This window comes from Equus quagga, chromosome 7, assembly GCF_021613505.1.
Source record: "Equus quagga isolate Etosha38 chromosome 7, UCLA_HA_Equagga_1.0, whole genome shotgun sequence".
Classification (NCBI taxonomy): domain Eukaryota; kingdom Metazoa; phylum Chordata; class Mammalia; order Perissodactyla; family Equidae; genus Equus; species Equus quagga.
The window spans coordinates 82,067,272-82,091,435 of record NC_060273.1 but is presented as its reverse complement, the minus strand read 5'-3'; the positions used below and the strand labels follow the sequence as shown (position 1 = coordinate 82,091,435).

At 52.3% G+C, this 24,164-nt stretch overlaps 1 protein-coding gene across 1 annotated transcript in view; it reads left to right on the top strand.

The window, feature by feature from the left end:
• The first annotated feature begins 3,435 nt into the window (after positions 1 to 3,435).
• SLC25A48 (solute carrier family 25 member 48) overlaps positions 3,436 to 24,164 on the top strand; it is a 38,390-nt gene continuing 17,661 nt past the window's right edge. Inside the window, exons 1-4 of the mRNA XM_046667791.1 lie at positions 3,436 to 3,481; positions 6,559 to 6,602; positions 10,278 to 10,349; positions 12,662 to 12,920. Of these exons, the coding sequence (XP_046523747.1) occupies positions 3,436 to 3,481; positions 6,559 to 6,602; positions 10,278 to 10,349; positions 12,662 to 12,920 (421 nt within the window). The remainder of the gene's footprint in view (positions 3,482 to 6,558; positions 6,603 to 10,277; positions 10,350 to 12,661; positions 12,921 to 24,164) is intronic.

The window sequence follows — 24,164 nt, the reverse complement described above, 5'->3', positions numbered from 1 at the left end:
ACACCTTTCGCTCTGCTCCTCCTCATTAGCAGTTCAAGCGGCAGCTCCCTGGCTCAGGAGGCCGTCTGTGGCTGCCGGGGACAATGCCTGCCAGCTCAGGGCCTTCCCAGTTGGTGCTGACACGAGACTGAGGGAATGACAATCTGTCTGGCCCCCCTTGGGTGGTCCTTCAAAAGAGTGGGCCTTGGGGAACTGGTGGGCCTTCCACCTGTGCACTTGCTCCCACAGTGAACTCACAAAAGAGCCATCTTCAAAGTCCTATCATGTCTCATAACTGTCCCAGCATATGTCCCAGGCACGGCAGGGCTCAGCTCGGGGGTCAGTGCTGATGGCAACCCTGAAACCTCAGGACTGAGTGAGGCACATGTGGGGCAGGAAGCCGGGGCTCGGAGATGGAGTGTGATGTTTCCATCCTTCCCCGGGACTTTGTAAGGCTCCACCCCAGTCACCTCTGTGGCTCCATCCCCTACATTTTCCTCAGAGGGCTGGTGCTGGCTGAGACACAGGTCCCAGTCTCCGAGGAGGTCCCTCCCACCTCAGAGTCCCGCTCCTCATGGGACCTCTTGGCCCTTTTAGGATCAAGCCTCAGTGGTCAGACTCCATCTTGCTTGGAAGGAGGAGGCCTGGCTGGCTGCCGCTGCACTCTGGGTGATGTGACAGGGACATGCCAGTGGGAGAAGAGCAGGCCCAGGAGAGGCCCCTTCCTCCAGACCATGCATTCTCTTCAAAGCTGGCTCCCACAGCCGGGTCCCTGCTGGACACTGGCAGTACACTGGAGGTTAGCAGGTTGTCTTCCTTTTCAGAGGCGGCCAGGGAGCTCCCACTGGAACAAAAGCACCTCCACAGGCAAGGGCACGTTCCCCAGTGAGCATGGACCTCTAGGGGGGCCTGGCTGGGTGCAGGGTCTATCTACAGAGAGAGAGTTTGACAGAGAGAGAAGGCCCCTCTGCCTTCCAGGCTGGCCCAGGGTGGACAGTGTGGGCTGAGCCAGGCCCTGGAGGGAGCTGGGCCCCTGGAGAGCTGTACCTGAGAGTTAAATGTGACCCAGACCACCAGCTGCTTGCTCCAGGCCCAGGACGCTGAGGAGACATGGCTGGAACGGCAAGGAGCATCACTGCCCAGGGTTGGGATGGAGAAGAGCAAGCCCGCAGCTGATTGGGATCAGCACCATCAGCACAGGCCAGGGAGACGTGGGCACCCCACCAAGCACCATGTCAGGATGGGGTGCTGGATGGGAAAGTGTAGGGGGATGAGAGGTGCGTGGGGAGCGGTCAGAGAGGACAAGAGCAAGCTCAAGGTTGTCCCTAGAATCACTCTACCACCTCATGGTTGTGGGGATGATAATCCCTGGGTGGACAGGATCTCATCTAACCACTCAGAACCTCGGTCTCCTCATCTCTACTTCACAGGTGAACTCCGACAGGGTTCTACCCGAGAAACAGAGCCAGTAGGAGATATGTATATTTTTCACAATTGTGGGTCTGGCTGGGCAGGTCTGGAATCTGGGGGGCAGGCGGGCAGGCTGGAAACGCTCAGGCAGGAGCTGACACTTCAGTCCACAGGAGGAATTTATTCTTCCTCAGGGACACCCTCATTTTGCTCTTACAGCCTTTCAACTGATTAGATGGAGCCCACCTGGATCAGCAAGGGTACACTCCCTTCCTAGAGTCAACTGGTTGTGCGGTCAACCGCGTCTACAAAATGCCTCCACAGCAACACCTAGATTAGTGTTTGATTGACTCACTGGGGACTGTCACCCAGCCAAGGTGACACATAGAACTGACCATCAGTGGGGGCAATGCTAGGGCTCCTCACAGCTCCTGTGAGGAGGAAGCGGGACCGTGCGTGAAGCCCTCAACACAGAGATGGAGGCATCCTCAGGGCGCGGGGGCTCCGGCACCCATATGCTTGTCTGGAGCATGTGGGTAGAGAGGCAGAGGGGGTGTGTTTTGGGGTGGGAAGAAGTGTTTCAGCCAAGGTGGCAGAACGGGGTTTGGGGCCTGCTTGTCTGTGTGGGGAGGGGGCATGGGGGGGGCTGGCCCAGAGAGCCTTGGGGGTGGGTATCAGTGGCTTCTGGGACCTGCAAAGCAGGCACTTCCAGAGGCACAGTGTGCTATCTGGCCACCTCGACCTCACACCCAGCCAGCTGGCAGAGGACATTTCCAGCCTAGCCTCCCCGCTCCTAAAGGCCTGGCGGGCTGAGAGTTTTTGGGGCTGGGAAAATTTCCACCTGGCGGGGTGCTTCCTGCAGGGGGCTGTGTGCCCTCAGCCAGCGGTGCTGCAGGACCTTCAGTTCTGAGTGGGGTCTCCCCTGGGCCCTCCACTGTGTCCACCAGGTGTTTGAGAATAACCTCACATCTGCCCTCACACAGCTTAGCCTGTAACTCAGGTGTGACAACTTTCATCTCCTAATTTGGGCCAGTTTCCTAAAAGATTAAACTCTATGTGATATATATAGATATCATTATATACACTAAACACACCATCATTTGCCTTACCTAGGAATGAGGATGCCAAGAACCCTCAGCTCGCAGGGTCACTGTGAGGAGGAAGCCCAGCAGTGAGTGAGGCAGGATTTAAACGCTCAGCAACGTTGGACGTTATTAATAGCTAATGCTTACTTAGGGCCGTCTTGGAGCCCTCCTCCGGCTCGGTGCTTTCCACACATTATTCCAGTCATTCACGAATAGATAGGGTTCTGAAACCTGGGGACTACGGAGAGGTGCGGGGAAGGAGGCGGCGGAAGGGGTCCGAACCTCTAAAACTGCAGTGGAAATGTGCGTGTCCTGTGTGTTTTATAGCGAAACTGTCCTTGGCTTTCATTTAGTTCCTCAAAGAGAAGAAATTCTGGTTTAGTTGATAGTTTAGTAGATAGAACTATTTCAGCGCTTTTTCAGCCTAAAAGAGGATGTACCCTCACAGGTAAGTAATTCTATCACAGGTTTGTCATCAAGTGTTTCACGACCTTCAATAAAGCCTTCCGCCCTCTCTCTTGTGGTGAACTTCGCAAAAATGTCCCTGAAATCATTTCCGCAGTCGGACCCGATGTGAACAATTACTTGCACGGGGCGGGCACTCTCGCCTGGAGGAGCTGAGGCTCCACTGGTGGCGAGGGAGAGGACGACGGGGGAAGGGAGGGATAGGGAATTCCTCTCGGCGCCAGGATGCGCGGCGCAGAGCGCACCTCGCCCAGCCTGAGCGCTGCGCCTTTAAGGTCCACGGGGGGCGTGATGTCAGCTGCCCGCGGGCTCTTGGAGAGGTGAGCGCGGCAGCCCGCGCGCGGTGACTCGGAGCCAGGGTTGGAGTAGGACCTCCCGTGCGCTCCCAGTCCCCGACTTTCTTGCTCCGGCGCGCTCGGGCCGGCGGGCCACGTCCCGCAGATTCTGAATGGGCACTGACCCGGCTCCGGGAGGGCGAGGCGCCGCGGCACCGGCCATGGGCAACTTCCAGCTGGAAGACTTTGCGGCGGGCTGGATCGGAGGTGAGCGTGGTAACGGGGTCCCCCAGAGGTGAGTGTGCTCACGGGAGACCCCCGGGCCAGAGAACAAGAGAGAGCCTCGCCGAGCGCCGCTCGGGCCGAGCTTACACACCGCGCTCTGGCGAGGGAGCCCCGCGCCCGTGCGCTCCCGACATGCGCCCCGGCGAGATCCGCGCCCGCTGCGGGCAGTGCCCCGACGCCCGGGCGCAGGGGTGGTCTTGCTGTTCCTCGCCTGCCACCGGAGCTAAATTCCGCGAGCCTTAATGAGATTCCCCCTGAGCTGATTTGCCTCGAAGTTAGGATCCGCGGAACTTGATCCGGTAATGATTAAACCTCTGGTCAAAGCCGGCAGCCAATGGAGCGTTCAGGCGCGTACACACCCTTCTGGTGACCGAGTGCGCACCTGAATCTGGGGGGACGTACCTCGCAGGAATTGTGTGTGAGGGGGGCGCTTGGCCGCCCCCCCCCCCCCCCCCCCCCCACCCCACCCCGGCGCCCCACCCCCGCCCGCCCCGGCGTGGGATGGGGAGCCCGACTTCGTGATCTGGCCGGCCCTAGGGGGCGCCCCGGCCAGAGGGAGCCGAGCGCCAGGCTGCAGGTACCAATTGCCAGATAGGAGGAACCCTTCCTGTTTTCAGCCGTTGTCAACTGTCAGGCCTCTCCTCCGGGCACTATTGGGCCCGCTGGTCCCTTCGTACCGCTCTCAGAGCCTCTCTCTCCTGGGCTTGGGCCGGGTTTGCTTGGGCAAGAGTTGCATCCATTACTTTGCTTGTCCATTCTTCTCTGTCCAATGGGTCCACCCTCCTCTTTTCTCAGCTGTTGGTGAGGGTTGGGGGAGGGTTCGAGGGACTTTACTTATTCTAAAGTGTCTTTCTTTTGGTCCCATCTCTAAAAGGGTCATCTGGGAAGGGATGTTGGTAAGTGCGGCCCCATCCCAAAGACGAAACGAAATACTGAGCTGGTGAGGCAGAGGCTACAGTAGCATGTTTGTGCCCCACCAATTGTTCTTCTGAGTATGGAGGAGACCAGGAGATTTGTAGGAAACAGAAAACAAAAAAAGAGCCGTAAGGCGGACAGCATCCCAGGATCCCCTTCGGGCGGCCCCTCCCACCTGGCAGGAGTCCCCCTCTTTCCCTCCACGGGTGGCTGCAGGGCCCCTGCTCCTCACTGTCCTGAGCGCAGGCCGTTCCTTTCACGGTGGCCAGTTCTGTTGGTACAGGCTCTCTTGGGTGGGCTGAGACCTGCCCCTCCTAACTTTCCCAGTCAGGGGGCTGTGTCCAGAGGCCCACTGGGCATATCCAGGCCCTCTTTGGACACCCCTTCAGCCTTTCATTGGGAGACACTTCTCTAGGCTGTCCCTTGAACAGCCAGACCAGCTTCAGGAGGGCTGCCAGGAGCTTGGTTTGAGAAACACCCTGGAGGGCAAGGCTGTCAGAGTAGCTCAGAGGCTCTGGTGACACAGAGACCTCCCTGCCCTGCTCACACAGCAAGTAGTGGATTGTCGTTTGTTCTGACATTGTCCTGCTTTGTTCATGTTAACACATCTCTTCTTTTGGCTTCCCTGAAATAAGGATGAGTGTAGTAACAGTGAATCCTTGGTAGGTACCAGGCGCTGTTTAAGTGCTACGTCTCTATTTTTAAACCAACTTTACTGAGGTTATTTTACACATCATAAAATTCACCCATTTCAATTGTACAATTTGACCATTTTTAGTAATTTTACCAAGTTGTGCACCCATTACCATAAATTAGTTTTACAGCCTTTTCTCCCCCCCCCAGGAAGATCCCTCGTGCCCATTTACAGTTAAACCCTATCCCCTCCCCCTCCCTTGGAGCAGTCACTAATCTACTTCCTGGCTCTATGGATTTCCCTATTCTGGATAATTCATAGAAATGGACTCATACAATATGTGACCCTTTTTGTTTGGGCCTCTTTCATTAGCATGTTTTCAGTGTTCATCTACACTGCGGCGTGTATCCATACTTCACTCCTAGTTACAGCTAATGATATTCCATTGTGTGGATAAACCACATTTTATTTATCCATTCATCCGGTAATGGACACTGGGCTGTTTCCTCCTTTTGGCTGTTGTGAATAGTGCTGCTATGACCACGCATGGACGTGTACTTGTTTGGGTGTCTATTTTCAGTTCTTTTAAGTGTATATCTAGGAGTGGAATTACTGGGTCATATGGTAACTCTGCTTAATTTCATGAGAAACAGCCAAACCATTTTCCACAGCAGCTGTACCATTTTACATTCCCACCAGCAATGTACAAATTTCCAATTTCTCCATATTCTTGCCAATACTAGTTATTTTCCATTTTTTATTAGAGCCATCGTAGTGGGTGTGAAAGGGAATCTCATTGTGATTTTTATGTATGTTTCCCTAATGACTAATGATGTTGAGCATCTTTTCATGTACTTGCTGGCCATGTGGATATCTTCTTCGGAGAAATGCCTATTTAAGTCTTTTATTAAAAAAATTTGTTTTTAGTTGTAAGAGTTCTTTATATATTCTGGATACTGGACCCTTATCAAATATATGTTTTGCAAATATCTCCCCCCATGCTGTAGGTTGTCCTCACTTTCTTGACAGTATCCTTTGGTGCACAAAAGTTTTTAATTTTTATGCTATTCAATTTATCTATTTTTTTTGGTTACTTGTGCTAAGAATCTATTGCAAATCTAAGGTTGTTAAGATTTTTCCCTATGTTTTAGTATATGATTTTTATAGTTTTAGTGCTTCCATTTAGGTCGTTGTTCTATTTTGAGTTAATTTCTGGATATGGTGTGAGGTGGGGGGTATCTAACTTCATTGTTTTGCATGTGGATACCCAGTTGTCTCAGCACCTTCACCTGCCTTTTTTGGGGTGCTTGTTTCTTGAGGCAGGGCGCAGGTTTTCCTCCATTTTATCTGCTTTCCTTGGTGCCTGGGCCAGTGCCTAGCACATTAGGGATCCCTTTTGGTGACAGAATAAGTGAATGTAAGTGCCTGAGCCCTCTGTCCTGTCCCACGAGCCAGCAGGTGCAAGCCAGGAGCCCAGGGGCTGAGTGACCAGGTATTCTTCAATCCGCAGGTGCAACCAGTGTCATCGTCGGCCACCCTCTGGACACAGTCAAGGTACAGTAGCCATTGTTGCCGTTACCTCTTGGAAGGGGGCCTGGGGTGTGACTGCCTCCAGGAATGTGCCTGCTGGTTCTGATCCCCAGAGAGTCTCCAGCCAGGGCAGGCTCTCTGTGCCAGCCCATGGGGGTGGGGTGCCAGGAGGCCTGGTTTGGAAGGCTCTGCCCTCATTACTTGGCAGTGATTTTGTTTTTGTGATCATCCCATTTCTGTTTTCGGGTTCTCAGGACCTGCTGGGGAGGGGCCGGGGCACAGATGAGTGTCCTCCTGCAAGTCCCTATGGAAATAAGAACCAGAAAAGCCTTCAAGTGTAAGGCAGCATCTGAGCCCAAAATTTAGGGTTGGCCAGTCCCAGCCTCCCCACCTACTGTGGGGCAGGGCACAGCACTTAACCTCCTTGTCTGTAAAATGGGCAAAGAGCACCTCCCCAGCGGGGCTGTCAAGAAGATGGTCACTGTGGCACCAAGGATAGAGCAATGAGCAAGCCATTCCCATCCTGATGAACACACACGCTGGGGTGTGGGGAGGCAGACGAGTGACTTGTCTGAGGTCCCATGGCTCGCCTGTGGAAGAGCCAAACTAAAAGGACCCAAACTGCTGACCTGGGTCAAAGGCTCCTTCCCCATCATAGGTGGGAGAGCCAGCCACTGGCTGTTTGGTGGCAGTGGAGCTGGGGTCAAGATTCTCCCCTGGCTCCTGGCACAGGATTTATGCCTGATGCAGTGTGACCAGGGTTTTCTAGTTAGGGCTTAGCTGCCTTTAGACCAGCTAGACTGTAAGAGAATAAATTGGGGGCTGGCCCCGTGGCCGAGTGGTTAAGTTCGCCCGCTCCGCTGCAGGCGGCCCAGTGTTTCGTTGGTTCGAATCCTGGGCGCGGACATGGCACTGCTCATCAAACCACGCTGAGGCAGCGTCCCACATGCCACAACTAGAAGGACCCACAACAAAGAATATACAACTATGTACCGGGGGGCTTTGGGGAGAAAAAGGAAAAAAATAAAATCTTAAAAAAAAAAAAAGAGAATAAATTGGCATTGTTTAAAGCCACTAAATTTGTTGTAATTTGTTATAGCAGCAATAGGAAACTAACACAGGAAATCAGCTTTGTTCATCTGTAAGATGGGGATAGTATCCACACTGCATAACATTTGTGAGCTTCAGTGAGATAAGTTCTGGAAGATGGCCCGTGTTTCCCCAAGCATGCACCAAGATGGTGCACACTAAATGCCAGCTCCTGTTGTAACTGGAGGCCCTGGAGGCTTGAGCTGTGCTGCTAGCCTCAGTGACAGGCTCCCTGAGTGCTCCGCGTGGCTGGCAGACCTTTGCTCCATGGCTTTGAGACTGTTCTGTGATCTGGGCTTGGCTCTCAGGTTGAGTTTCCTCAGGTACCGTTTGCTTGAGCGACTCGACCACTCAGCCTTCTTAGTGGGAACTTGATCCCTCCTGTGGGCTCCACCATTTCGTGGATGCACTACCCAGGGACAGCCCCGACAGAGCTGGGATCAGCAGGTGAGAGCATGCAGCCTCATGCCAGCCCTAAATGGGGCAGAGAGAGAGGCCTATGCCCCACCTCTCCTGGCCCACGTCCTTGTCCTGACTGGAGATACTCCGCCCCAGGGTAGACCTCTGTGGTTCTGCTCAAGAAGAGGACCGTGGAGGCCCAGGTCTCATCTTGCTGTATCTTCCAGGATGTCTTCCCCACCACCCAGATTAAAATTGCATTTTCCTGCCCTGCCACCCAGCTTTTCTGATCCTTGGTTTATTTTTCTCCATGGCACTTGTTATCATCTGACATATATGCTTACTTGGGAATTACTTCTTATTGATGGTCTTTTCTGACCCCGCTCGGTTGTAAGTTCCACGAGTGCAGGGAGTTTGTTTTCTCTGCTGAATTCCCTGAGATCAGAACAGTGACTGCTAGGAAATAGGCACCCCATCAATGCGTGGAGTTAGTCAGTAAGTACGTTTCTCTGACTGTGAAAATAAGACTTACCAACAGTGTGATGCCATTTATGTATCAGACCTATGAATTACTATATCTTCTCTCTGGCTGTCTGTGTTTACAAAACTCTTTAGATGAATGCCTGTCAAACAGTTAGCCAGGCTATGAGCCATGGTGATTAGCTGCGGGGGTTGGGGGAGGTGGAGGGGGAGAGAAACCGGCAAAGGAGACTTCAGCCTTATATGTAGTGTTGAAATTTTTTAATTGATAGAATGTATTCCCATATTAGCTGTGTACTTAAAATTATTTCTTAAATTATATAAGCTAAAAATAGTGGAGAAAAACCCTGCTTATTTTAGGAAAGTTAGAAAATGAAGAAAACTTCAATGCAGGAAAACATCACCCATGATTTTCACCTCAGAGACCATCACTCTTGGGGTGTGTGTTCTCCCAAGGTCTTCTCTACTTGTCTGCAGATGGAGCTGATGCTATTAATGGTGAAGAGTCAGTCTGCACACTGGGTCTTGCTCCTCACGGGACCCTGGGTTCTGGGGGGCAGTGTCTGGGTCTCCTCCTCCCTGGCTCTCACAGCTCCTTCCTACCAGCATGGCACACTGTGGGTGCTGAGAAACTGTTCTGATGGAGAACCGTAGGCTGCACATCTTTAAAGAAGTGGAACCATCTGGGACCTGGGCACTTTTGAGGGCTCACTCAGACCCTCTGTGCCTGTCAGCCGTTGCCCCTGGCCACCAGAGCCAGCCTCCGCTAAGGACACCATGCCTTCACTACCCAGCCCCTCATTCAGCCAGTTTCATGGGGCCGAGTGCCAGGTTCCTGCTTGGCCCCAGGGACGAGAGGGAAGTATGAGACAGCCCTGCCACAGAAAGGCAGCTCGAATACACCCTAAGTAAACAGACAAACAGATGACACCAGGGCAACATTTATGCTCAGACCCAAAAAGATGAGCAGGAGCTGAAGAAAGAGCCTTCCAGATGGGGAATGCGGGGCAGTTCTGGAGGCAGGAAAGAGCTGATGCTCTGGGGACTTGGGGATGTGGCATATGGCGGGTGCAGTGGGCAGGGGCATGAAGGAAAGGGCATGTGGGGATGAGACCAGGCACAGGTGCTCAGCCAGGACCTCCTGGGTGCTGGTACAGGGTGTGGAATTGATTCTGCCTTTGATGGGAGGCCACTGGAGCACTTTAAACAGCAGTGACGTGGTTCATTGTTGTTCGGAAAAGATCAGTCTGACTGTTGTGTAGACACAGGTGAAGGAGCGAGGGGAAAGCAGGAGGGTGGTGGTGAGACCAGCCCATCGTCCAGGTGAGAGATGAGGGGGCTCAGGAAGTGAGAAGAACAGGTTGCTCCCGGGACTATTTAGGAGGGGAGACTGATGGACAGCAGATGCGGCAGAGCCACGGGTTAGCTTTCTGCACTCAAGAGGCAGGGGTCCTATGTCTCCACACAAGCATTGTTTTTGCACAACAAACCAGCTTCTGTTCCTCTCTCAGACCAAGAGGGCTTCTGCTGCGTTTAGCAAGGTCTCAATAGGACGTTGAGGGAGGCAAGGCAGGTAGAGGACAGAGGGCCAGCCTCGCCAGCACTGAAACACAGACCTCTCACTGAAGGGCTGTCCCCTCTCTGGGCCTCGGTGCTGGAGGCTTGGCATCTTGGGGACAGTGGGGACGTGATCCTCTCTGCCTGGGTCCTGACCCCTCCCTCTCTCCGCAGACTCGCCTGCAGGCCGGCATCGGCTATGGGAACACCCTCAGCTGCATCCGCACCGTGTACAGGAGGGAGAGTGTAAGTGCTCTTCAGTGGGTGGGTGGCACCATACCTGCCAGGGCCTCCCACCAAACGGGGTGAAGCCCACTCGGGCTTGGGGACCAAGGCCACCACTCTCACACCAGCACGGCGGGCAGGAAGCCTGTTTGTTAGCAATCATCACGTTGGGCTGAATTTTCCCTACTCATCTCACACCACTCCTCAAATATGATGTGTTACCCAAACATAGCCCTGCCACCCAGTGTGATGTTATTGGGGAAAAAAACTGGTTTTGTGTAACCTCTCTGGACAAATACTGAGGAATTTAGAACCACAGTGTGGAAATTTCCTGGGAAAACAGAGGGGCCTGTCAGTTTCTCAAAACTGAGTGAGTGGCCCGTAAACCACATGCTCACAGGCTTCCCTTTATCCGGGCATGACGGGAGCCAGCACTTCTGATTCCAGATGCCTGGAGCTGGCTCACACTGCGGGTCGCTCAAGACCAGCAGACCCAAGGGTTTTCTTTGCAAAGGGGAAATCCTGCACAACATTTTATAGAAGATGTATTAGGTACCTTTCCTGAGAATAGCATGTGCTTTCAGAAGACTTTCTAAGGCCCCTCTGGTGAATTTAAGATAAATTTTAAGGGGCCAGCCCAGTGGCATAGTGGTTAAGTTTGGCGCACTCCGCTTTGGTGACCCAGGTTTGCAGGTTTGGGTTCTGGGTGCAGACCTACACGACTCGTCAGCCATGCTGTAGCAGCGACCCACATATAACATGGAGGAAGATTGGCAACAGATGTTAGCTCAGGGCAAATCTTCCTCAGCGAAAATAAATAAATAAACAAATTTTAAAATTTAGGATGAGATGACCTGTCGATTAAAGAAGTGATCGAGTGTAAGCCCCGTGGCAGCCTGAGGCTTAGCCTTGAGTCACGGGAAATGTGGCCCCACTGTTGACTGCTCTCTCCACTCGGCTCCCTTGTGCAAGTGCCCTGGAGCTCTGGCGTCTGCTGCTGCACCTGGAGCTTCTCCTCAGATGAAGTGTGCCTTGTGTCAGAGTGTTGTTCTAACTCTCTTGATGGGCTGCTTTAAAATCACGGCGAGCCCTGCAGACCTAGTACCCTGTTCCTGGGTGATGTGTGATTCCTCCATCCCCTGAAAGGCGGTCGTTGATTCTCCTTTTTGGCGCACATTCCCCGCAGTGTCTGCCAGCCAGCGTCCTAGCTGTGGGAACTGTGGGTGTTCCCTTGAGACACCGTAGCTCAGGGCTAAGTGGTGTCCCCAGTTATCTGAGGGAGCTTGTTGTAGAGGAAGAGGCTGAAGCAGGGTGTGTGTGTGTGTGTGCATGTCTGTGCGTGTGAGGGGGTCCTGCCTCTAGCAAATAGAGTGTACGCATGAAGGTCAGGATTAGTGGGTTTGTGTAGAGCCTGGAGCTTGTACGACAACTTCCGGGTGCTCATTCATCTTTGGCACGGAGCTAAAACACTGTACCGCCCCGACTCCTCCAAGAGCCTGTGGAATTTGCTGGTTTTGGCGGAGCGTCTCTGGTGTTCGTTGAGAATGCAGTGTGGAAAGAACTGTGACCTCAGCTCCAGCACCCTCCTCTGCCTGCTGCGTTCTGTGTAAGTGCAGAAGGCCTTCCTGGGGCTCTCCTCCCCAGCTCTTCTGCCAAGAGACTCCCGTGCTCAGGGCCACCCATCTACAGGCTGGCCCAGGTACCCCTCTGGGCTGTGGGACCCTCTTCTTAGCCCCTAACCGCAGACTTAGCATATTGTATTATAGTTGCCTATCAGTTTGTCTTTCCTGTCCCTCTCGCCTTCCCGGCCCCCAGACCCTGAGCTCAGTGGACAGTCTTTTTCTTATGTTGTCCCCCGGAGCCTGGCATGTGACAAGTGCCTGGAGGATGCTTTTGTTGGAGCAGTCACTTAGGAGGGTGTATGTGGTGTTGGCAAGTCCACTACCCACTAGGGCTCCACACGTTCCCCCTCGGCCACAGCCTGATTTCTTTCCAGCCCAAGAGTACTGCCAACCCGGTGGCAAAGATAGGGTCCAGGCCCAGCATATTACCGCTCAGGAAACAAAACATCACACAGAAGCCGGCTTCTCCAGAGCAAGAATGCCCTGCTCCTGAGTGGGGAGCAGCCCCTCACCCGCCCCGTCTCTCCTGTCTCATCGGCATCCTCTGTTATTCTCCTCACTGACATACTGGTTTCTTTTTTCTGCAGTGTCACCCCGCCAGCCTGCGGGCCCCAGGGGGCAGGGACTGTGCGAGGGCAGCACGGGGAGCCTGGCGCCTGCCTGCAGACGGCCCTGGGCCCTCATGCTTCCTCCCACTGGGTTTCCCCGCAGGTGTTTGGCTTCTTCAAGGGCATGTCTTTCCCCCTCGCCAGCATCGCCGTCTACAACTCAGTGGTGTTTGGGGTCTTCAGTAACACGCAGAGGTTCCTCAGCTGGCAGCACTGCAGGGAGCCTGGGGCCAGCCCGTCCCGCACCCTGTCTGACCTGCTGCTGGCCAGCATGGTGGCCGGCGTGGTGTCTGTTGGGCTGGGTGCGCCCGTGGACCTCATCAAGATCCGGCTGCAGATGCAAACTCAGCCATTTCAGGAAGGTAAGAGGCCAGGGGAGGGGGCCTGGTGTCTTGGGACTTGTGATCTGGTTCACCAGATCTGGGATGTGTTTGTTAGCATACTTTTGATTGAGCAAGACATCTAGGTTGTCATGTAATAGTCTGTAATTATTATTATTTCATCCATAGTACTAACTCTCACTGGTTAAGTATTTATTATGTGTGCTGTGCACCTGCTGAGAGCTCTGCGTATGTTCTAATTCGTCTTCATAACAATTCTGGAAGGCAGGTGCTGTTGTGGTTTCCAGAGGAGCAAACAGAGGCTCCCAGAGGTTAGATACCTACCCAAAGACACACAGTTAATGACTGGCTAGTGAAGATCAGCTGCATAATCTGCGGCCCCCAGTACAAAATGAAAATGTGGGACCCCTTGTTCAAAAATGATTAAGAATTTTAAAAGAACAAGAGCAGAGCATTAAAGCTAGCGTGGGGCCCCATGTGATGGCCCCACGTGCCAGCTGCGAGCAGCCGTGGAGGCCTTGCACCTGGGCTGGCCTCAGGGCTGGGAAGGGGGCCGCTGCTCTCTTCAACCTCACCTGCTCCTAGCCCTGACCTTCCAGTTAGAGCTTCATTTCTTGGTGTGCCACGTAGCCACTCCCATACCACAAGCTGCATCTGTTATTTCCTTCCCGTTGGAAATGGAGGTTTCTGCGTCTTTTCCTGGGGGTGGTCTTGATCAAGAAGGATGGAAAGAATAGGGTGGCACTTGCTGTGCAGAGTAGAAAGTGCCAACTGTGGAGGAAGGCCAAGCTGGGGGTCTTAGAAGACAAATTTCAATAGCTTGGGGTTTGGTTCTTGGCTCTGGTGTCACTCTGTCCCCTCAGGAAGGATGCTGTCCCTTCCTGGGCCTCAGTCTCCTTTTCCGTATAATGGAAGGGCTGGACCGTGGTCCTTCCTGTCACCTCAGATATCCAGTTGGGGCTGACAGCTCTTGTGGCTAGACCCCTCTCCCTAGAAGCCTTCTGCATGGCCTGTCTGTCACCCCTCTGCCCACAGAGGCTGGGACTCAGCTGTGCCCACAGCCAAAGCCCCAACATGGCTCATCAGGAGCATCCCAGCCTGACACCTCTCTCACCCCCGCCCCTTGATTAAGCCTGTGCTCCCTGCCCAGCCCAGGAGGTGTCCAGGACAGGGCTGTGCATCCTCCGAGCATGGTGCTGATGCTTCCCACTGGGGCAAATGGAGGGCCTGGGACCTGGCTGCTCCCAGAAGGTGGGTCACACCTGCTCAGTGCCCCAAGACCCATAGTCACTGTCAGCATGTGGGGAGACACAGGGCAACAAATGGGCTGGCTCATGCAGAGGGTCACAGAGCATACCCCCATGGGGGCCACCCAGGGAGATGCAAGGCAGGGGTTCCCCACCTTTATCTACTTGCCATATTAGGTTGTGTCTTGGCACATCTTAGTTTGATTAAAGGCTTGCGCTTCTGAGAAACGTTTGAAGCTTGCTGATCTGGTCCTATTCCAGAGTCAAAAGCAAAGAGGTAGAGGAATGAAGGGCTCTGTGAGCATGCTTGGAACCCAGGAGCCCTAGCCCCCAGGCTGGCTTTTTGCTCTATCCTGTCTACTTCGGCAAAGCTCGTGTTAGTCTCGGGTGCAGAGGAAATCTCTCCAGAAGTCTTAAAACTCTTTGGAGTTCAGATGTTGGAAAAGTCTCGGTGATGAGGCCCCTCAGCTCCTGGGGGCAGCTCTGCCTCCTTCACAACCTGGGCGCCTTGTCCCTGGAAGGGGAGGAAATAGGGGTATTTGTGCATGTATGGGGGTGGGTATAGCCGGCCGGGACACTGAGGGAGATGTTTCTCAGGAAGTGCCTTCCTTCAGAAAGCCTGGGATGTGTGGAGGCAAATTAATTGGTGAGCTTTCTTGACAGTGCTTGGTTCCATCCTCTGTCCCACCCTCACCAACCCCCACCTGCCCTGCAGAGGGAGCTAGAATGGTGGCCGACTTGCCAGGCCAAGGCCTGAGCTTCAAGGGGTCCTGAGGCCAGGCTAAGAAGCCTCTAGGCTAGGAGACTAGAGGAAGGATGGGAGGCAGCCAGGGAAAGACCAGACCCAAAAAGGGCCCCAAAGCTGGGTGGGCATCAACCAGCCAATTTTAGGGAGCTGAGCAGCCACCATCAGCGGCTGCCAAAGTTGGTAAGTGCAAGTCATGTACCTGACACTGTGTTAATTACTGTCCGTGCATCATCTCATGTCATATGCACCATGACAGTGTGAGGTTGACATGACTGTTAGCCCTGTTCATTTACCCAATACACAATAGTTATGCCCCTGCTGTGTGCCAGGCACAGGCTAGGTGCTGGGGACACAGCGGTGTACAAAATACTCTGTCCTGTCCCTCTTGTGGTGCTCCGTCCACAGACAGGCAGATGAGAATGGGCCACGTCAGACATGGTGGGTAGGAGGGAGTGGGATGGGTTGTCAGCCAGGCTGGGGCTCAGGAAGGCCTTTGGAGCAGGTGGTAGGAGGGGTGGAAGGAGAGCCTGGTGGTCAGGACTGTGCATCGTCAGGGCAGCACTGAGGGTTGCCCATGCCTGCTCTCTGGGGCCACGGGAGCCTGGGACATGGGCCACCCAGGCCCAGCCTCTCCAGTACTGCCCCTCTGGGAAGTCTAGACCCTTCTAGGGCCTTGTCTCCTGGATTAGGCCTCTGAGCAGTGAGAACATGGGGACCAGCACGCTGTTCTGCGCCCCCACCACGGGAGGCACCGAGAGCATCTCGGGAGGGATGTGATTCGTTGATCCCATCCAGTATGGGATCCTGCCCTCGGCCTCAGGTGTCCGTTCATGTGTGCTGCCAGAAGGAAACTGGTTCTCTTCAGCAAATCCCCCAAGGCAGCAACAGAAAATGAATGTGTGTATTAGGGGGCTTATTAGGAAGCCCCTTAATAAGCTGGGGGAGGTTCCTGCAGGCAAGCACTTCTCTGCCCTGCAGAGCTCTAAGTTGGTTGTGCCTGGTCCCAAGCGCTTAGCTAGCGGTGCAAAGGCAAAGATGGTTTACCTGAGTGGGTGGAGGGAGGGTAGAGGCCAGGATTGCAGGGTCACCTCAGGTCCCCTCAAGCCTCTCATCTGGGATCAATCAGATCACAGCACTGAGGGCTGAATAACCAGTATTTACAGAGCACTTATATGCCAGGCACTGTGCTAGGAGCTTTGTGTGCATTTAATCTTAACAACAACCTGACTCCCAGAAATTTACAAAGGAGGAGGCTAAGGCACAGAGAGGTTCCATAACCTGCCTGAGGTCACTCCACCAGTGGGAGGTGGAGCTGAGATCCAGACCCAGGCAGTCCGGCTCAGTACCCACTGATGCTGTTTCTGCTTCTGCCCTAGAATTTTGTAGAAGCCGAGGCTATGGGAACTTTGGTAACCCCTGGGCCTCTGCACAAAATCATCATGCACCAAACCAGCTTCAAACTTTAGGGGGCATGTGGGCTGGGAGCACATCTCCAAAATGACATTGTTCAAGTAATGGGCGCAGCTCGTGGGTTCCACGGGATGGGTCTGAATTCTGTGGCCTTGGGCAGCTCCTCTCTGCAGCATCCACTCTTCCTTACCTCCCACCCCAGCCGCTTAGGGGAAGGTCTTTGGTGACTGCAGGTGGAGGATCAGCTACTGGGGCAGGAACAGAGGAGACAGGCAAAGGGGCAGCAGGTGCTCCTTTCTACCAGGAATCTCTCCAAAAAGTGATGGGGGCTATGGTTTTCTTTGATTTGCTCCTCAAGAACCCTTTAGGCCAGAGGTAGAAAACTCAGAGACCACTGGGATCAGGGAGGTAACGTAAATGAGCAGAGGTGCCTGGAAATGTACCCTCTTCCATTTTTCTTGACACCGACAGCCTTCCTGATTTGCATTTCACTTTTCCTCTTTGAATGAAACATGGACTTAGAACGTATTTCACTTTCCATATCACTCTGCTATTAGAAAAGCAGCCGTTCAAGCACATGTGTCAACTCCAGCATCTGGGAGACAGTAGCGAGTGGTGGGGACTGCTGCAAGGTAGGCCCACATCCTGTCGAAGGGGGTGGCTACGACGCCTCCAGCTGACTTTTGTTGTGTGGCCTGGATCTTCTGATTGTTAAGAGAAGGCAGAAAGCTAGATTTTTTTCTGTGGGGTCTTTTAATTAGAAATTTTCAGATAATTTGATTAAAAACAAAATCAAACACAAACAAACAAAACACTGGGCAGCCCTAAGTATTGTGTGGATGGACAGCGTGGGGTGGGGACTGGCTGCAAGCTGTGGTCCCTGCTCTGGGTCAGGCCCACTGTGTGTGGTGCCTGTGCTGACATGGCATTTCCAGGGAGCCTCGGGCGTGGCTTGTGGGATTTCTCAGGGCTGGTGCCATTACCCTGGAATTGCCAGTCCTATTCCTGGGTGGTGACGATGGGCCATGAAAGACTGTGCTCCTATGCTGAAGCCAGGTCCCAGAGGCCTCTGGCTTCTCTGTTTTGGGACATTGACAGGTGGACTGGAGACCATGGTGAGGTGAGAGGTCAGCTCCTCTTGTTGAGGGACTTGCAAATAAAGAGCCAGCAAGTTCATCCTGATTGTCAATTAGTGGTGACCCATGGTTGAATGTGTACAAAATACAGAACATTGAATGTAGAGGGAGAAAACGCCCGTTCACCCAAATATAATCACTGTTAACACTTTCATATGTTTCCTTTTCCTTTCTATATACATATGCATATATATACATATATGTACCTACATACAAATATATACATAGCTTAAATATTTTAAGAGGTTGTACTCATGTTATATAGACAGTTTCATATCCTTTTTTAACTCAACATTATAGCAGAAACATTTTCCAGGTTATTAAAATAGCATATAAAATTATTTTACATAGATAATGTTTTTAAAAGATGTGCAATATTCCGTCAAATACACACACACACACACACACACACACACACACACGTTGAGAGCGATGATATACTGTGGTCTAGAATTCAGTTTCTGGAGTTAGACTACCTGCTCCTAATCTGACCTCCACCAGCGTCAAGAAACTTTGGACAACTCACCTAACGCGGCCAAGCCTCAGTTTACCCATCTTCAAAGCAGGTGTAACTCTAGTAGCTACTTCATAACTGGGGTGGAATGGGATGAGGTATTACACAAGAAGATCTTAGCACACTGTCTGGCACATTGAAAACGTGAAGTAAACATTAGCTGTGATATTAGTAAATTTATTTAACAATCTGCCTACTGATAAACATTTAGGTTGTTTACAGTTTTTCCTCTTTTGAAAATAGCGATGTGATCAGCAAATGTGTCCATAAAGAGTTGCCTTCATTTAGAGTTATTTCCCTGAATGTGTGGGCTCTTTGATTCATGAGGGGGTCAAAGGCTATGGTCATTTTTAAGATTCTTGGTACATACTGTCAAATTGTTATACAGAAGGGTTTTACCAGATTACATCGGCAGTTGCTGAAGTTTACAGGGAATTTCCTTTTGGCACCATCTTCCTGTACTAAATGGCAGTTATCTCGCATGGAAACTGTCCAACTTAGAGGTTTCCTCCTGGGGCCTCTGCCATTTGGCAAACAAGGAGGAACTGGCCTGAGTTCGGTCAGATGTGGCCTTGACAGGAAGGCACCTGTGAAGAAACTCTCCCTTTTTAAGTCATTATTACCCTTTACATGAGCCTCACTGGGTGCCCCGCTGGGCCCGAGCTGGAAGTCGGGGCTGTGGTCTCAGACGCCAGTGGGTCCCTCTGCTGTCTGCGCCAGGTCACATTCTGGAGACCGATGGCCAATGAAACTTGCTCCTCCCCTGTCTGGAAGCTTTCAAGTCTGTGTTTTCATTAAGAGCCTAATTAACGTGCAGATCACAAAGCCTCAGCACCACAGGAGGGCAGAGTTTAGGGGCTCAGAGGAGGACTCGGTATTAACTCTGTGCTGACCGTCCAGGCCCGGCTGGAGGCAGAGGGCTGAGTGTTACACCTGTTTGAATTCACTCTGAGTGATTCGCTCACAAACATTTCCCAAACCCCTGCTCTGAACCAAGCAGTGTAGGTAAATCAGAAGTATCAGCCCCACAGCCCCTGCCCTCAGGGAGCACACAGGGAGCACTGGGGGGGGAATCAGATGTGTACCAGAATGAGAAGGGCTCTGGAAAGCCCTGGAACCTCGGAGTCTGGCTCTGCACGTCAGGAAGTCTCCAGAGAGGAAGTGGCCATTGACTGGCTCTTTGAATATTGGCTAGGATCTGGAGATGGGGACAAGGGTATGGAGAGGTGTTTCAGACTGAGGAACAATATAGGGAAAGAGTCCGTGGCTAGAAAGCCAGGCACGTGGCAGGACTAGGAAGCCGTTTGGTTAGTGCTGATGTACAAAGCGGGGAGGGGAAGATGCAGGCTGAGTGGGAAGAGCTTGGATTTCCTGGCCAAGGATGGGCTTAGATGCTATTCGGTGAGCAGTGATGCATCTTGGACACCAGAACGAGCCAGGCAGAGTTGTGTGGCAGGAAGATGGCGCTGGCCTTCAGAAGGGATGGAAGGGGGTGGGAATAGTAGAGGCGGGCAGGTTGACTTGGAGGTTGCTGCCATTGATCAGGTGAGAGGCCAAACACACCTGACCCAGGGCCGTGGGCTTGGGAATGGAGGAGAGGGGCAGACTGAAGGGGCATCAATGATGTAGACCCAACGGGCCAAGGGGGAGAGAGGAAAGTGTCTCGAAAATGACCCAGGAATACAAAGTCCTGTGGCTCTGAGGTTGGTGGGACATCCCGCAAGGGGAATTAAGCAGCAAGTGATGTGTGTGAGACAGTGCTTGGTGTGGACTAGGTGATCAACAAATGCTTGTTGTCATTGCTGCTGTCTGGCTGGAGGGGCAGGCTTGAGTAAGAACATGGTGAGTTTGGCTTGGCTCCTGTTGTGTGAGGTGCCTGTGGGACTGTAGCTGGAATGTCAGGGCTGGAGGTATAGACAGCGTTGTGACAGACATAGACGTGACAGCTGAAGTCATGACATCAGAGGCCAGTGCCAAGGAGAGCTGCAAAACAGAAGAAAGTGGACGTTAATGGGAAAACTCAGTCAAGGAGTTTGGGAAGGAGCTGTAATGATGCTAATAACTGTAGTCAACTATTACTGAGCCCGTACCATTGAGCTGTGCTAACACGCATTCCATGATTAAATCACCACATCGACTCTGTGAACCAGGCACTGTCATTCTCTTTCTTTATAGGAGGGGAAACTGAGGCTCAGGTTATGTGACTTGTCTGTGCTCACTCAGCTGTTCCACAATGAGGCAGGGCATTGCCCGAGGCCGTCCAACTCCACAACCCCTAGAAACAGGGTCCTGAGAAACTCACGTCACCAAAGGAGGGGGAAGGAGAGTAAAGAGGGGAGAATTTCTGAAGTTGGGGTGACATTGGGGATGGAGACCAATGGGTGGAGAAGGAAAAAGGCTTTCTTTTCCAAGTTGGGAGAGGAGACAGAAAGAGACAATTCAGAGAGAATTTTGAGGGTGAGAGGAGGAAGTTGAGGGAGCTTGCATCAGAAGACTTGTCTTTACCATATTCAAGATGATCTGAATAGAGTAAAGGGGCAGAGTGTGGCCAGGGTTTGAGGAGAAAAAGGTCCTAGTTTCTGGACATGCCAAGAGGAGAAAAGGTGGGCTGGGTGGTAAGAGCAGAGAGGGTCAGCTGAGGGGGTTTCTTGCAAGTAAGATCATCATGCACCAGAACACAGGCCCATTTGAGCCCAAGGATCTGCATGATGACAAGATGGGGCGAAACAATTTCTCTGATTTCCCTGAATCTTCAGAAATGCCTGGCTGGGAAGCTCACTACTTGTGTCTCAGAAGCCCTGGCTACATCAGTTTGTCTCTTTGGCAATACGATTTTATTGTGACCATAAAGATGTGTGGCTGCCAAGAAATACACTCTTCTCTAGGCTGGTTGACCTTGGGAAGGAGCAGCCTTCTGACACGGTGGATTTTCCGAGACTTTCCCAGTCTAGATCTGGAATTATTGATGCTAAGCTCCCTCAAAGGGCACATGTTGCTCCATTCAACTCCTAAAGAAGGAAGCCTATGTGGGAAGGCAGGAACCCTTGGAACATGACAAGGGGCACAAAAACCTAGAGGCATACAGTCCTGGGCCTTCTTCTTAAGTAGGCTATGGGCTGTCAATAGGAAGTGAGGGCTGGAGCAGTGGCAGCCCAGAAGTAGAGGGAGGAGGTTTGTGAAGAGGCCAGGCATATAGCCATGCAGTTCAAGAGGAGTCCTTGCATGCTGGACAATTTGACTGAATGTTTTTCAAACTTTGATCCCGTATACCTAGCAGAGATTAATGAAGGTGCATGCAACATAATATGCCATTGTTCAAGTTATGTACATTGGAGACACTTCCGTTTGTTCTTTCAATCAATTGACAAGGGTAAGTATTGTCCTGATTTCTGGAGCTGACATTAGTATTGGTAGTTCTTGGCCTGGTGTGGGCATCCTCAGTCTCCCACAGTAGGCTTGGCAGCAGGCCACAGCTGCCTGAGGTTGGCAGGTCCAGTACTTCCGGAATCCAGAGTCACATTAGGACAGGGTAATAAAAATAGGAATGATAACTATTTGCCTCAAGAAAAGTACATTTGCACAAAACTCATTTTCATAAAGTATACTTGTCGACATTCTCAGTTAATTTTTGCAAAAGCCAAATGAGGTGGTGGGGCCACTGAGTCTTCTCTTTTGTAGATGATGAGGAAACTGAGGCCCAGGGTGGATGATTGCTTTGTGCCAGGCTGTATGCAGTAAACCGCAAGTGAGCAGCAAAGCAAACCCCAGCCACTCATAATCCAGGGCTCTTTCCACTAAACCAGCTGCCTCTCTGGACCCTTCAAGTCACGAGGAAACTGCCAGCCTCTTTGGAAGCAGGAGCTGGGCAGGAGTTTCCCAGATGATAATATTCTGGTAAAGAGAACTGAGGGGTCCACTAGCCTGCTCAAACCCCAACCACAGAGATGATACCCAGCCCGTCTGCTGGAGGACACACATTGGATGCTTCTAGAGCATCTTAGACCAGCGTGGTACCTGGGACCACGATTTGGGAGTTTCTTTTGGTATCTACAGCCTCTGGCACAAGGACCAGACAGGGCCAGGCTCGGATGAATGCAGAGCATGGGAGGTGAGCCTCTGAGAGGCCCCTGTGCAGAGACCAGTCCGATCAGAGGCTCAAGTGTTCACTGAAGGGATGTTGAGGCACATATGGGGCACAGTGTCAGGCAAAGGGCACGGTGCCCTGGGACAGGACACAGTGTGTGACTCCTGTCATCAGGAAACTCACTGGATCAGTCAGGACAAACCAACAGCAGCCACCATAATGGGGGACAGCCTCTGGCATGGGCTGGGGGCTCCTGGCCTTTTCTAAGAGCACCTTTTAATATGTAAAACAGGGTCCAACCCACAGAAAAGCAACTGTGCTTCGAGTGTCCTGGAGTAAGAAAACACATATGGGGCCGGCCTGGTGGCCCAGCGGTTAAGTGCGCACGTTCCCCTTCTGTGCAGCCCAGGGTTCTCTGGTTCAGATCCCGGGTGCGGACATGGCACCGCTTGGCACGCCATGCTGTGGTAGGCATCCCATGTGTAAAGTAGAGGAAGATGGGCATGGATGTTAGCTCAGGACCAGTCTTCCTCAGCAAAAAGAGGAGGATTGGCAGTAGGTAGCTCAGAGCTGGTCTTCCTCAAAAAAAAAACCCACATGTGACAAGAAGTGACACTATAGATTATTAGTATATTTGAATAAATTTTTATTGTGATCCCCCACAATTGCATCTATTCATATGAGGAAAATGGTCAGACTAGTATGTGTGAGATATTTTAGGAGTTCTGTTGATCTATAATGCTTATGGGTTTGTGGGTCCTTCAAATAACTCCATGCTCCTGGCTTCCCTTTGAGAGCCCACTGGCCCTGCCATATCTGAGCACAAAACACTGGATAAACTGCGCATCTTGGACTGGGCACCAGCAGGGCCTTGTTAGTGGATGGCTGATTTGTCAAGGCATTTTTGCGGAAAGTGAGCCGTTGAGAAATGATGTGATATTCCCACTCACCTCTGACGTACAGCGCACACAGGGGAGGCCTGGCAGTGCTTTGCCTTCAGAGAGGGGCCTGGCCTTTGTGTGCCTCAGGGCCGGGCCCTCCTTACCTCCTGGATCAGTGACCAGCGCTGTGGTTCAGCTGGCTTTCCTGTTTCCACAGTCACGGCCCGTTGAAGTCATTGAAGGACATTTTCTGAGAAAGAGAAAGAAATGAAACTTCATCGTGTTTGTATCTGAAAAGCGCACAGTGGCTTGCTGTGGCTAGGTCCCTTGGTTCTGAGAAGACAGGCAATAGTGGCAGATCTGTGGGGACCCCAGCCTGTGTCTGGGCCAGCTCAGCCCCTCTGAGGTGGGAAGACCACCCCCGCTAGAGGTGCTACATGGGTACCTGTTAGGACTGGCCAAACCTGGAAGTCCCTGCCCACTGTGGGGTCTCCTGCAGAGGCACCCACCTTCAAAGGGACCTCCTGGCCCAGGAAGGAGGCAAGCAAGGCACTGGCCGCCAGTGCAGGGCAGTGGAGCCAGATAGTCAGAGCATGTGGTCTAAGGAGTGGACTGAGTTGGACAAGGCGGGGGGTCGGGAGAAGGGGGTCTAAAAAGAACTGTGTAGGCCCTCCTCCACTGCTAAGGGAAGGTCAGGAGCTGGCTGGGCTTCAACGTCATTGACTCTGAACATCCTGCTTCTCTTGGTGTGGGGCGTTGAGTTGATCCTAACTGAATTTGGAAAAACAAAGGAAACCACAGGCATCCCGAGTTTGCGGTAGATAATTCATCCCTAGCCTAGTGAAAGGTAATCGGCTCTGGATTAGAGAGCCCAGCAGAAAATGCCTCAATGGCAAAGCACTCGTGATAAGAAATGGTCAAAGTTTGATCGTCATTTTGTCCTTGTTTTAGAACAAAAAATTTTAATTGGAGAAACTAAATACATTTCACCCTAGAAGAAAATATACCTAATGTGAGTCCCTTCACATGCATGTGTGCGCCCCCAAGCCCAAGTCTGGAAGGTTCAGGAACAACAGGCTGAGAGCTGGTGGTTCAGTGTGAGCAGAGTGCCGACCCAGCGCTGGCCTCCCTCCCAGGTGCCTTGCACAAAGCGCACGCCATCTGCACACTTCGCTTGTGCATATTTCCTAGAGCTGCTTGCCAGCAACCTCCCAAGTCAGTTTTGAAGGGTCACCGAAATTTGTT